This window comes from Stomoxys calcitrans, chromosome 1 (assembly GCF_963082655.1).
Source record: "Stomoxys calcitrans chromosome 1, idStoCalc2.1, whole genome shotgun sequence".
In the NCBI taxonomy this organism is placed as follows: Eukaryota; Metazoa; Arthropoda; class Insecta; order Diptera; family Muscidae; genus Stomoxys; species Stomoxys calcitrans.
In genome coordinates, this window is record NC_081552.1 from 119,028,250 (window position 1) to 119,042,627 (window position 14,378).

At 39.9% G+C, this 14,378-nt stretch overlaps 1 protein-coding gene across 1 annotated transcript in view; it reads right to left on the reverse strand.

The window, feature by feature from the left end:
• Positions 1 to 3,004: 3,004 nt before the first annotated feature.
• The window catches only part of LOC106094648 (chitin synthase chs-2), a 414,794-nt gene continuing 403,420 nt past the window's right edge, over positions 3,005 to 14,378 (reverse strand). Inside the window, exons 14-15 of the mRNA XM_059360879.1 lie at positions 3,334 to 3,592; positions 3,005 to 3,203 (exon numbers count right to left, since the gene is read on the reverse strand). Coding sequence (XP_059216862.1) covers positions 3,031 to 3,203; positions 3,334 to 3,592 — 432 coding nt within the window. The 3' untranslated portion in view covers positions 3,005 to 3,030. The remainder of the gene's footprint in view (positions 3,204 to 3,333; positions 3,593 to 14,378) is intronic.

Consider the following 14,378-nt stretch of genomic DNA (forward strand, 5'->3'; position numbering starts at 1 on the left):
TAACCTGATATAGCTGCCATATAAACCGATCTTGGGTCTTGACTTCTTGAGCTTCTAGAGTGCGCAATTCTTATCCAACTTGAATGAATTTTGGCACGTAGTATTTTGTTATGATATCCAACAACTGTGCCAAATATGGTTCAAATCGGTTCATAACCTGATATAGGTGTCATATAAATAAATAAATAAATAAATATAAATAAATAGATCTGGGGACTTTACTTCTTGAGCTTCTAGAGGGCGCAATTCCTATCCGATTTGGCTGAAATTGTTACTTTCAACAACTATTTGAAATAAAGTACAAGTCGGTTCATAACCTGATATAGCTGCCATATAAACCGATCTGGGATCTTGACTTCTTGAGCCTCTAGAGCTCGCAATTATTATCCGATTTGCCTGAAATTTTGTACGACGGATTCTCTCATGACCATTAACAAACGTGTTTATTATGGTCTGAATCGGTCTATAGGCCGATACAGCTCCCATATAAATCGATCTCTCTATTTTACTTCTTGAGCCCCCAAAGGGCGCAAATCTTATTCGAATTGGCTGACATTTTACACAGGTCTCCAACATATAATTTAATTGTGGTCCAAACCGGACCATATCTTGATGTCGCTCTAATAGCAGAGAAAATCTTTTCTTACATCCTTTTTTTGCCTAAGAAGAAATGCCGGGAAAATAACTCGACAAATGCGATCCATGGTGGAGGGTATATAAGATTCGGCCCGGCCGAACTTAGCACGCTTTAACTTGTTCATATTGAAAATGATCCCATTTTTAAATCGCTAAAGATATTGACATGATTCTATTATTATTTTTTTGTATACATGCACTGGCACATTGTGTGAAATTTTCAGTACAAAACTTAAAAACTTACGTTTTAATCAAGTAAACACTGAAAAAAAATTAAGGCAGCATTTTTTATATCTTAAGATGGGGGGTATACTAATTTCGTCATTCTGTTTGTAACTACTCGGCACATTGTGTGAAATTTTCAGTACAAAACTTAAAAACTTACGTTTTAATCAAGTAAACACTGAAAAAAATTTTTTTTTTTTTTTTTTTTGTAATTTTTATTAATGCGATCTATCTAACATTGATATTTAACATTATTCTGGTGTTTTAAATTTCTTTTAGATGGTATTAACCCAGTGGTCAATCCATTTAACATATACATACATAAATTTCAGTTTGAGGAACAATATTTATACAAAGATTTTATTTATGCGATTAGAAAAATTAAGGCAGCATTTTTTATATCTTAAGATGGGGGGTATACTAATTTCGTCATTCTGTTTGTAACTACTCGAAATATTCGTCTGAGACCCCATAAAGTATATATATTCTTGATCGTGAGAAAAAGGAAATGGAAAGACCTGAGTATGAGCGAATTGAGATGTACAGGAGTCAGAATAAAGTCTGGAAATTTAAGACCGGAGGCGACACGCTGATATGGCGTATGAATCAGCTTATATGCGCAATCTGACTAGAAGAACGCACACCCGATGATTGGAACCTCAGCATACTATGTCCCGTACACAAGAAAGGAGACAAGGCAGAATGTGCCAAATACAGAGGAATAAGTCTTCTCCCCATCGCATACAAGATACTCTCGAGCGTACTGTGTGAAAGATTAAAACCTAAAATCAATGAGATAATTGGGCCCTATCAATGCGGCTTTAGACCTGATAAATCCACCCTAGACCAGATATTCACACTGCGTCAAATCCTGGAAAAGACCCAAGAAGAACAAATCAACACCTACCATCTCTTTGTTGACTACAAAGCCGCCTTCGATACTCCTTTACGTTCAAAGGTATTTCAAGCCATGTCTGAGTTTGGTATCCCCGCAAAATTAGTAAGACTCTGCAGGATGACACTTGCTGATACGCGTTCCTCAGTAAGAATAGGAAAGAATCTCTCCGAATCATTTAATACCAAACTAGGTATCAGACAAGGAGACAGCCTATCGTGTGATCTCTTTAATATCCTGCTGGAGAAGATTATACGAGATGCAGATGTGAATAGATATGGCACAGTAATCACAAGAGAACACATGCTACTCGCCTATGCCGACGACATCGATATCATAGGTCGGTCACCGGAAGTAGTAACTGAAGGCTTTGAAAGATTCGAAAGAGAGTCAGTGAAAATGGGTCTGGTAGTAAATGGAGATAAGACGAAATGGATGGTTTCAACCAAGCAGATAAAGAAAATGGAGAAAGTTGGGAACCACAACCTTGAGACAGTCAGTAACTTTATCTACCTCGGCACCGCCGAAACCGAAACGAATGACACCAGTTTTGAGATTAAGCGAAGAATAATACTGGCAAACAGATGCTACTTTGGACTAAGTAAGCAGTTTAGAAACAAGGCCACCTCTCGACAGACGAAGATTACACTATACAAGACACTGATACTACCCGTGCTGTTATATGGTTCTGAAGCATGGGTACTTGTGAGAGCAGATGAGGCAGTGCTTGGAATATTTGAGAGAAATATTCTTCGTAAAATATATGGACCAGTTTGCGTTAATGGAGAATATAGGAGTTGTATGAACAACGAGCTGTATAAGCTGTATGACGACGATAGCATAGTTACACGCATCAAAATACAACGGCTGCGTTGGCTAGGTCATGTTGTCAGAATTGATGAAGAAGCTCCAGCAAAGAAGTCTTTTGAAGGCAAACACGGTGGTACACGCAGACCGGGAAGACCAAAAGCCCGATGGAAAGATCAAGTAGTGGGAGACACCTCGAAACTTGGTGTCAGAGATTTTAGAATGAGCGCAGAAGATCGAGGCGCTTGGAACGTTATTCTACGTTCGGCTAGTGGAACAAATATTCTGTTATAGCCAATTAAAGTAAGTAAGGAAAGTAAATTCGCGATTTTTTTTGTACAGACCTCTTATGTTTCTTGATATAAAGAATTAATAAGTATACATAATTTGCTTGCAATTGAATTGAGAAAGTTTATTTAAAAAAACCAATCGTTTAGATACATATATAAATTGAATTTTCAATGCATTCACTCATTTCCATTTTCAAAGGCTGTATTATCGTATCCATGCAAGGGATTTCTATTGAAATCTGTGTTGCGATGCGTTTGTTGAGTTAGGCGACGTTTCGCAACAAAACGTGACTCGTTGAGCATCATCAGCGACTTGCGACTCATTGATATGTGCTTCACACTTATATCATCTGATAAAGAAAGAGAAAATTTCATTGCCAACCAAGAATCATCATTTCAAATAGAATTCAAAAGCCATAAACCAAATGGAGGAAGCAATATCCTCGCTTTCTATACTATTCCTCTCTGTCATATACATACCGTCACCCAGAAATCTCCGCTCAAAGTTGCGCGGTAAATCACTGTAGTCACAATGGTTTTTATTTAGATTTTCATGTAGTTTGAAAATAGTCGAGCGCCGCATCATTTGTTTATCCATATCGTCCTGCCACTCGCAGGACTTTCCATCGCTAGGATTATTGTCGTCATCCTCATCGTCGAGACGTTTCGGTCGTTGCAGTTGCCGTGCTATGTGTACTGCATTCCCTCGAATTTCCTGGGCAGCATCCTCTTCGGTTACCTGCAGATATAAGTAGAAAAAGTGTACAGATAAACCACGGAGCAATAATACTATCGAGTTATATTAAGTTTTTCATTCATATAAGATGCCGTGTACATTAGGGTAGGACTAGACATGTTCGTCCATGTTTAAATAAGGACAATGTCCGGAAATTGGGTACATAAGCATCTACGTTAATATGAAGTTTAAGCTCGAATATGAGTTCAATCAAATAAGCTTCTTGAGCTCATGATTTTAGCAATTGAACTCATTAAAAAACTAATGAGCTTTCTTCTAAAACATTGGAAATTATTGAAGAAATTTTAATATTTGTATAGAAAACGTTTCATTTAACTGCTAGAAAACTCATATAAACTTCTCTTTGTTTCAGGTATATAGTTTCAAATTGATAAATTTATAAAGAAATTTAGATCAAATTATTCAATATTTTAAAATAAACCATCTATGTTACTAAATGTACACAATGGTAAGCATATTTTTTTACTAAACACGTTATATTCTGCTATTCGAAACCTAATGTACCGATGTTCAGAGAAGGAGTGTCCCATGGAGACCCTCCAATCCTGAATCTTATCGTTCAGATTTTCTGAACATATCGTCACATCAAATACCTTCTCCCTAATCCTATTAACAAAGATAACGGTGTTATCAATATTAAGTGTTATAAGATCGTTAGTATTCAAGAACTCTGCCAGTGCTTGGCACCGCGAAATGTGGTGAAAGGTCGCATCGCACCCTATTAGTACCTAATTTCCTGTCTGTTTTTCTTTCCTCACCAGCCGTTGCAGCTCCGACGTGGATGGTCGTGTCGGAGAGTCGCATGTCACCAAGAGACGGTGAAGCATCCGACGTTGACAACTCTTGGGAAAATATATAATTTAAATTTTTTTGACAAATAGCGCAGGTCCTCTGCCGAGTACCAGTGTTTGCATAAAATAAAAGGTAGTTAATATGGTTCAGTCCAGAAGCTTTGTTCCGAGACGTTCATGGCTACTGAATTAAGCAGTAGGAATCTTGCCCTTGCTGATTTTCTCCATCAGAGCGAATGTAGCTGCCTCGCTCCGGTGGAGGTTTATTTGGATGACTTCAATCATTGGGAACGGGTAATGAGTCTCTCGCCCCTGCGCTGCCTAACGTTGTAATATTAGGGTCTTTGCTTATCGTATTCTTCCCATCACTGGGACAATCGATGATGGTCTGATGTCTCAATATGAGGTTTTTTGCCTATCCTGCTTTGCTGACAGCCAAATTTTTCAAGGAGACTTGATCAATGCCAACCACAAGGAGAGTTCCTTTTCTTCCCTGTGGAATACCTCCCATTTCTCTGGAACCAAACCTTGGTTTTGCTTACCTAAGAATCCCAACATGCGTTCCGTCGCGAATTTGCTGCCCCATCCCTTTATGAAGACGGTTACCTTTGTGAGCTGGGGGATGTTCAACTTTCTCACCAGGTCGACCTTTGCGCCCCAGGAAGCGTGGATACTTCCGGTATCAATACATTCTGCTGACGCAAAGCGCAGGGCAAAGATGTCCCCACGATACTCGCAGCTCATAATCCGTATGAGTGGACCTTCTTCAGAGTTCCACAAATATTCGAAAATCCGCTCGTTAACCAGATCTTCCACTTGACACCGATGATCTGGTGGAATCCTACTGGATACAATGCCATCCTACCGGATGTAGTCCTCTATGAAGACTCAGGGGCTTTTCGTACTTCTTTCGATCCTGTTCCGACTTTGTCTCCCTCCGCAGGACACAGCCTGGAGTCTTCATTGCAGGAGGGCTGGCTTTGTCTTCCCAGAGTACTTAAAAGCGGGGAGCTCTTTTCGGCATTTTAGCAATGTTATGCTCCTCGGGAGATCTGATTGTCTTGCACTTAAAAATGCCTGGAATGTCAGTTCTATGCCTTTTAACATCCTGCAATGTCGCCCGATTGCGCTATCGGTACATACTCCTATCTCCTTCGTCGTGCTCCGGATTGCTTTCTCGGTCTTCTTGTGAGATTAGCGAAGCCCTCGCTCACTTGTGCCGTCATCCGGCTTCCCTCATCTCTCGATTCGGCTGCGATGACTGTTTCAATGACACTGTCGATGTCTGAATCTGAATTTGAATTGGAGACACAACGTTTACTTAAAGGCTGGGGACGAACTGTACACCTCTCTGGTCTATCAGTCTCTTCCTCATTAGTAAGTCTCACGACTGCTTGTGCGCTTGAAGCATTACTCTCGACTACAGGTGTCAAAGCACCCACACCTAAGGGATTGGCGTTCAATATGCTAAGGTCTGATCATCGCAGCTGTTGGGTCTTTCGAGTTCATTTTGAGTATTCTCCTGAAAGGCTTTAAAATTTGTGGGTATAGGTACCTATTCCGAGATACGGATATTCTTCTTCCAAGAGCGAAATAAAAACACGTCCGCTCCACTGAACGGTTATTATGATAGTCAAAGGTTGTAGTAAATAGGAGTATCTCTTTTGAAAAATTTTGCAAATATTTGACAAATAAAAATATTTTTATACCCTCCACCATAAGATGGGGGTATACTAATTTCATCATTCTGATTGTAACTACTCGAAATATTCGTGTGAGATCCCATAAAGTATATATATTGTTGATCGTCGTGAAATTTTATGTCGATCTAGCCATGTCCGTCCGTCTGTCCGTCCGTCTGTCTGTCGAAAGAACGCTAACTTCCGAAGGAGTAAAGCTAGCCGCTTGAAATTTTGCACAAATACTTCTTATTAGTGTAGGTCGGTTGGTATTGTAAATGGGCCATATCGGTCCATGTTTTGATATAGCTTCCATATAAACCGATCAAACCGAGCAATTCTTATCCGATTGGAATGAAATTTTGCACGACGTGTTTTGTTATGATATCCAACAGCTGTGCCAAGTATGGTTCAAATCGGTTTATAACCTGATATAGCTGTCATATAAACCGATCTTGGGTCTTGACTTCTTGAGCTTCTAGAGTGCGCATTTCTTATCCAACTTGAATGAATTTTGGCACGTAGTATTTTGTTATGATATCCAACAACTGTGCCAAATATGGTTCAAATCGGTTCATAACCTGATATAGGTGTCATATAAATAAATAAATAAATAAATATAAATAAATAGATCTGGGGACTTTACTTCTTGAGCTTCTAGAGGGCGCAATTCCTATCCGATTTGGCTGAAATTGTTACTTTCAACAACTATTTGAAATAAAGTACAAGTCGGTTCATAACCTGATATAGCTGCCATATAAACCGATCTGGGATCTTGACTTCTTGCGCCTCTAGAGCTCGCAATTATTATCCGATTTGCCTGAAATTTTGTACGACGGATTCTCTCATGACCATTAACAAACGTGTTTATTATGGTCTGAATCGGTCTATAGGCCGATACAGCTCCCATATAAATCGATCTCTCTATTTTACTTCTTGAGCCCCCAAAGGGCGCAAATCTTATTCGAATTGGCTGACATTTTACACAGGTCTCCAACATATAATTTAATTGTGGTCCAAACCGGACCATATCTTGATGTCGCTCTAATAGCAGAGAAAATCTTTTCTTACATCCTTTTTTTGCCTAAGAAGAAATGCCGGGAAAATAACTCGACAAATGCGATCCATGGTGGAGGGTATATAAGATTCGGCCCGGCCGAACTTAGCACGCTTTAACTTGTTCATATCGAAAATGATCCCATTTTTAAATCGCTAAAGATATTGACATGATTCTATTATTATTTTTTTGTATACATGCACTGGCACATTGTGTGAAATTTTCAGTACAAAACTTAAAAACTTACGTTTTAATCAAGTAAACACTGAAAAAAAATTAAGGCAGCATTTTTTATATCTTAAATTTAAACAATTTATTCCTTCTTTACGGTTTACGACAGAATGGTACATTATGTGTTTTTTACATCTTCGTCAAGTTCTTTCTCCAGAGTCCTAAATTCTGCAAATCGGTTAAGTCGATCAAAAGTTATAGCCCATTGAAAGTTGAGAAAGGTGATAGTGGCCAACTTTGACACCCTGTACTAAAGATAAAGACCAACAATGAAATTTTCCTGAAGGCCTATGTTCTACAACAAATGCTACAAATGACTAGAAATTTTTTTACCACTCGGATCAGCAGATAAGAATTTGTAGACTTATTTCCAATGTTTTCGCCGTTTGGCCTTCTGTGTTTTGATATGTAAGTACGTTGTTAATAAACTTTTACGGTAGTTTGATGCCTACAATTTCCTGTTCCTTCACGATTGTCGTCGGTTTTACATCAAGGTGGATTAATGAAAGTGATCTCACGCGAACGGCTGAAAATCAGCCAGTTTGACGGTATTAATATGTCATTTCTGTGTTTATATTCACAGCAAACTACCCCCCTTACCCTAATTTTCAAAAACGCCTGATCTCGGAGATGGGTGGTGCGATTTAAGAGAAATTTTGTGTGCTCTTATATAGTACCCTAAAAATAAAAATTTGGTATCAAAATTTCGGATGGGGTACCTAGGGGGCCGCCCCACCCTTAAACCTACCAAACATATATTTAGACCATTCACGACAATATGGAACTCAAATGAAAGGTATTTACGATAAGAAAACGTATCTGAAATCCAATTGCCGGACCGAGTGCTAGGGGGACCACCCCAACCCCCAAAACACCCTTATATCGGACATATTTACCGTCCATGGAAATATGGGACTCAAATGAAAGGTATTTGCGAGTAGAATACGAAAAGTGGGACTATGTTTCTGGGGGACCACCCCTTCCCCAAGACACCCCCCAAACAGGACTTATTTACTGACCATGGGAATATGGGGCTTAAATCAAAGGTATTGGGAGTAAAGCACGAATCTGATATCAATATTCGGGAAAAGTGTTTATGGGGCCACCCCACCCCCACAACAACACCCAAATAGTAAGTATTTGCTGACTATTGCAATATGAGGCTCAAATAAGAGGGTTTTTAGAGTGGAACACGAATCCGATATATATTTTCGAGGGCAACTCACACCCTCCAAGCCGGTCATTTTTGCTATGCTATGGAAATATGGGGCTCAAATTAAGGGTATTTGGGAGATGACCACGTATCTGATATCAACATTAGGGACCAACTGTCTAGGGGACGTCCCACCACAATAACAACCCCCAAATAGAACTTATTTGCTCACCAAGACAATTTGGGTTTTTAAAAGAGTGGAACTAAATATTCATAGTTTTTAGGGCCAAAACCCCAAACCGGACATATTTGGTGACTTTTGCAGTAAGGAGTTCAAATGAGATTAGAAAACGAATTTGATATCCAATTTTGAGGCCAATGGCAATATGGGGTTCAAATAAATGATATATAGATATATGAGAATAGAGCACGTTGTTGATATATTTTCCGGGCTTAGTGTTTGGGGAACCACCCCAGTCACCAAAACACCCTTAATCGGGCATTTTTACCGTCCATGTCTATGTGGAACTTAAATGAAAGGTATTGGGGGGTAGAGCAAGAAGTGATACCCACTTTCGGGACCAATTTTCTGGGGGTCTACCCCTTTCCCAAAATACCCCACAAGCAGCATTTTTTTAGTGACCATCGCAATATGGGTCTCAAATAAAGGTATTTGGGAGTAGAATACGAATTTGATATCCAAATGTAGTACCATGTATTTAGGGCCTCACCACTTCCTCAAAACACCCCCCAAAGGTTAAACATTTTTCGACCATGTCAAATGAAAGATATTTGAGATTTAAAATCGAATTTGATAAACTATTTTGGGCCATGCGTTTGGGGGACGCCACATCGTGTAAGCTCCCCTAAACCAATGGCAATATGGGGTTTAAATAAATGGTATTTGGAAGAAGAGCACGATGCTGATATTTTTTCAGGCCCAAGTGTCTGGGGGACCACCTCACCCCCGAAAACACCCCTAAATCGGAGAAAACATGTGAATATCGGGCTGAAATAAAGTAGTTTAAGAATGGAGTACACCTTACAATTAAACTTAAATTCGTAGACCAATAAAGATCATATGGGATTCAGATAAAGGCACTTATATTGTTAAACTGTTAGTCAAGCGATATACTATTTTCGTAGCATGGTATTTAACTAAAAGCTCTTTAATTGTCGAAAATAAATTTATTTATTCCAAGGAAACGTTTGTTCCATATAAAGTAAAAGAAGGCGCAGCGAAGCGGGCCCGGGTCAGCTAGTAATATATGAAAGCCGATCAGGATAGAATAGGACAGATATAAAAGGTCTTAGAGTATATTTTTATACCCTCCATCATAAGATGGGGGGTATACTAATTTCGTCATTCTGTTTGTAACTACTCGAAATATTCGTCTGAGACCCCATAAAGTATATATATTCTTGATCGTCGTGACATTTTATGTCGATCTAGCCATGTCCGTCCGTCCGTCTGTCTGTCGAAAGCACGCTTACTTCCGAAGGAGTAAAGCTAGCCGCTTGAAATTTTGCACAAATACTTCTTATTAGTATAGGTCGGTTGGTATTGTAAATGGGCCATATCGGTCCATGTTTTGATATAGCTGTCATATAAATTGATCTTGGGTCTTGACTTCTTGAGCCTCTATAGGGCGCAATTCTTATCCGATTTGAATGAATTTTGGTACTACGTGTTTTGTTATGATATCCAACAACTGTGCCAAGTATGGTTCAAATCGGTCCATAACCTGATATAGCTGCCATATAAACCGATCTTGGGTCTTGACTTCTTGAGCCTCTAGAGTGCGCAATTCTTATCCGATTTGAATGAATTTTGGCACGACGTGTTTTCTTATGATATCCAACAACTGTGCCAAGTATAGTTCATCGGTCCATAACCTGATATAGCTGCCATATAAACCGATCTGGGGTCTCGACTTCTTGAGCCTCTAGAGGTCGCAATTATTATCCGATTTGCCTGAAATTTTGTATGACGGATTCTCTCATGACCATCAACATACGTGTTTATTATGGTCTGAATCGGTCTATAGCCCGATACAGCTCCCATATAAATCTATCTCTCTATTTTACTTCTTGAGCCCCCAAAGGGCGCAATTCTTATTCGAATTGGCTGACATTTTACACAGGTCTCCAACATATAATTTAATTGTGGTCCAAACCGGACCATATCTTGATATCTCTCTAATAGCAGCGGAAATCTTTTCTTATATCCTTTTTTCCCAAAGAAGAGATGCCCGGAAAAGAACTCGACAAATGCGATCCATGGTGGAGGGTATATAAGATTCGGCCCGGCCGAACTTAGCACGCTTTTACTTGTTTACTCACAAATTGGGATGGACACGGGAGGACCTGCGGATCTTTAAGAATGTGTTATCCTAAGTGGTAGCTTTGAAATATGATTCTGAGTTTAAATAACCAATACAAAAAAATCAATTAGTGTGAATCTGAAGGAGACCCGTAGCCCTGAATTTCTAGATGGCCTCCTTCAAAATGCTTGACATTATGGGTTTCAAACAAAATCGTGCTCTAGCACGATGCTGATGTTACTTTTGGGTCCGCCTCTAAACTTCCTTCAAACCGGCCATGATTGCCTACTATGGCGATAAATAATAGGTATTTGATAGTAGAAATCGAATTTGATATCAAATTTTGAGGCCAAATGTTTGGGGGTCGGGTCACCCCATAAACTTTCCCTAAACCAATGGTAATTGGGGCTGAAATTAAAGAAATTTGAGAGTAGAGCACAATGTTGAAATTTTTTCAGGGCTAAGTTCGTGGGTGGGCGCCCCTCAAACTGGACATATTTGTGGATATATGTCCACAAAAGGGGATCAAATCTGTATCTGTTTTATGGCCGAGTGTTTTATGGAAGCCTCACTACATAAACTCCCCCTAAACCACAAATATAAACCGACTATAGCAATATGCAGCTCCAATGTGGTTTTTGGGAGTGGAGTATGAATCTGATATCCATTTTCGGGGCAAAGAGTTCGGCTACTCCAATCTATCACCAAATCCAAGAGAATGAAGTAGACCTAACATCAACATCAACACCCTCCCGTTAGCTTATTTTCAAAAACGCCAGATATCGGAGATGTGTGGGACGATTTATGCGAAATTTAGTTTGTTTATAATAGGTTAGGTTAGGTTTAAGTGGCAGTCTGTCATCAGACTCACTTAGGCAAGCAAAGCAGTAGACCTCTTTATATCTAGATGGGGCCACATAGTTTTGGAATGCTCACAGCCCCCTCTTTGTGACCATCTATCATTCGTTGTCCTTCGGGACTGGTCCTGAAAACTAAGCTTACATGTCGCTAGAGGCATACCCACAGATTCCAGTGTCCCTGGAGTGTGTAAGGTTATTCTTAGTTTCGCAAGATCGTCTGCTTTAGAATTCCCTGGGATATCTCAGTGGCCCGGCACCCAGAACAGGTGAATTTTGAACTGTCCAGCTATCTCGTTGAGAGATCTGCGACAGTCGAGGACGATTTTTGTGTTTATAAATACGTTCTCTAGGGATATAATGGCTGCCTGGCTGTCTGAGTAAATATATATGCCTATCGTCGTAATGGCATTATATCCTAGCCATTCCACCACTTCCTTAATTGCAAGGATCTCTGCTTGATACACACTGCAGTGGTCGGGTTAACCTCTTCGATATGACCAGTTCTAGATCTTTAGAGTACACCCCATAGCCTACCTCGTCGTTTAGTTTGGAACCACCCGTATAGAAGTCTATGTAACTTCTGTTACCTGTGATATTGTAGTTCCAATCGGTTCTATCAGGAATAGTTGTACAGTAATTTCTATCAAAAATCGGCTCAGTTAGGGTGTAGTCCACACTGCCTGAAACATCGGATATTGCATCAAGTAAAACACTAATGAGGAAGCTCCCTTTACCTCATGTCAGTGGTCGCTGCAATTTGGGTAGCCACAATGTCCAGAGACATAAGATGTAACATTACATTCAGTGCATCAGATGGTGTCGTCCTCAGTGCGGCTGTGATGCACAAACAAGTCATCCTTTGGATCCGGTTAAGCATTGAGCAGTAGGTGGATATACCCAATGCATGACACGCGGTCTAAATCACCAACTTTTGCCAATGGCTCTCTTGCAGGTTTATAGGGCAAGAGTGGCCTTTCTTACCCTTTCCAAGATGTTGGATTTGAAGTTCAATTCCTTTCCAGCGAAACACCAATGTATTTTGCGTTTATGGTACATTCTTTCTACCCAAGGAGACAGGTTCCACAGTAGGCAACTTATATCTTCTGCTAAGGAGAACTAGTTTCGGTAGCCCACTTTGCTGTTGCGCGAAGAGCTTCCTGAAGTATATCTCTTAGAGGGCTGGGAAACTTTCCCCTAACCCGCCTTTTTCTTCCAGAAACAATAATATATTGTCAATGGCTATATTCTAAAGTAGAGGAGACAGTACACCTCCTTGAGGAGTTCCTCTGCTGACCCATCTTTGTGGATCCACTGATCCCAAGCCTGCCATAATAAAGGGTGATTTTTTTGAGGTTAGGATTTTCATGCATTAGTATTTGACAGATCACGTGGGATTTCAGACATGGTGTCAAAGAGAAAGATGCTCAGTATGCTTTGACATTTCATCATGAATAGACTTACTAACGAGCAACGCTTGCAAATCATTGAATTTTATTACCAAAATCAGTGTTCGGTTCGAAATGTGTTCAAATTTTGACAAATTTTGTTCAGCGATGAGGCTCATTTCTGGTTGAATGGCTACGTAAATAAGCAAAATTGCCGCATTTGGAGTGAAGAGCAACCAGAAGCCGTTCAAGAACTGCCCATGCATCCCGAAAAATGCACTGTTTGGTGTGGTTTGTACGCTGGTGGAATCATTGGACCGTATTTTTTCAAAGATGCTGTTGGACGCAACGTTACGGTGAATGAACACATTTCGAACCGAACACTGATTTCGGTAATAAAATTCAATGATTTGCAAGCGTTGCTCGTTAGTAAGTCTATTCATGATGAAATGTCAAAGCATACTGAGCATCTTTCTCTTTGACACCATGTCTGAAATCCCACGTGATCTGTCAAATACTAATGCATGAAAATCCTAACCTCAAAAAAATCACCCTTTACATCTTTTAGTAAGTAAGTTATTAATAAACTTTCTTACGGTAAAGTTGATGCCTAGAAACTCCAACTCCTTGATGATTGACATCGGTTTTACATAATTGAAAGCACATTCAATGTCAAGAAATGCTACCATTGTATATTCCTTGACAGCGAGAGAACCCTCTATGTAGCCGACTAGGTCGTGAAGGGCTGTTTCAGTGGAGTTTCCTTTACTATATGCATGCTTCTGCCGTGACAGGAGATCTCCAGGGATCTTTGCCCTAAGATATGTTTCTATCAACCTCTCAAAAGTATTCAGCATAAAGGATGACACACTAATAAGACGAAAATCTATCGCCTTCGTGTGGTAGGGATTTCCTGCTTTTGGAATGAAAATGACCTTGGTTTCAATCCATACCACATGTATATATGAAACTCTGATACAAGCAGAGTATACCTCCTTAGCCAAGGAACCAGTCTATCAGAAACAGCTGGAAATTCAACCGGTGATACGTCATCAGGGCCTGGCGACTTAAAGGAGTCGAAACTTTCTATCGCCCAAAGGATTTTCGGTTCAGTCACAATTTCCCTAATGGCCTCCGACGAATGCATATCAGTGACAACCTCTTCTGGCGCCACGTTGTCCGTTGGTGAATTTCCCGGAAAATGTGTATCAACGAGTAGCTCTAGCGTTTCCTCACTAGACATTGTCCATACATTCTCTGACTTCTGGATATACCACACCGTAATAAG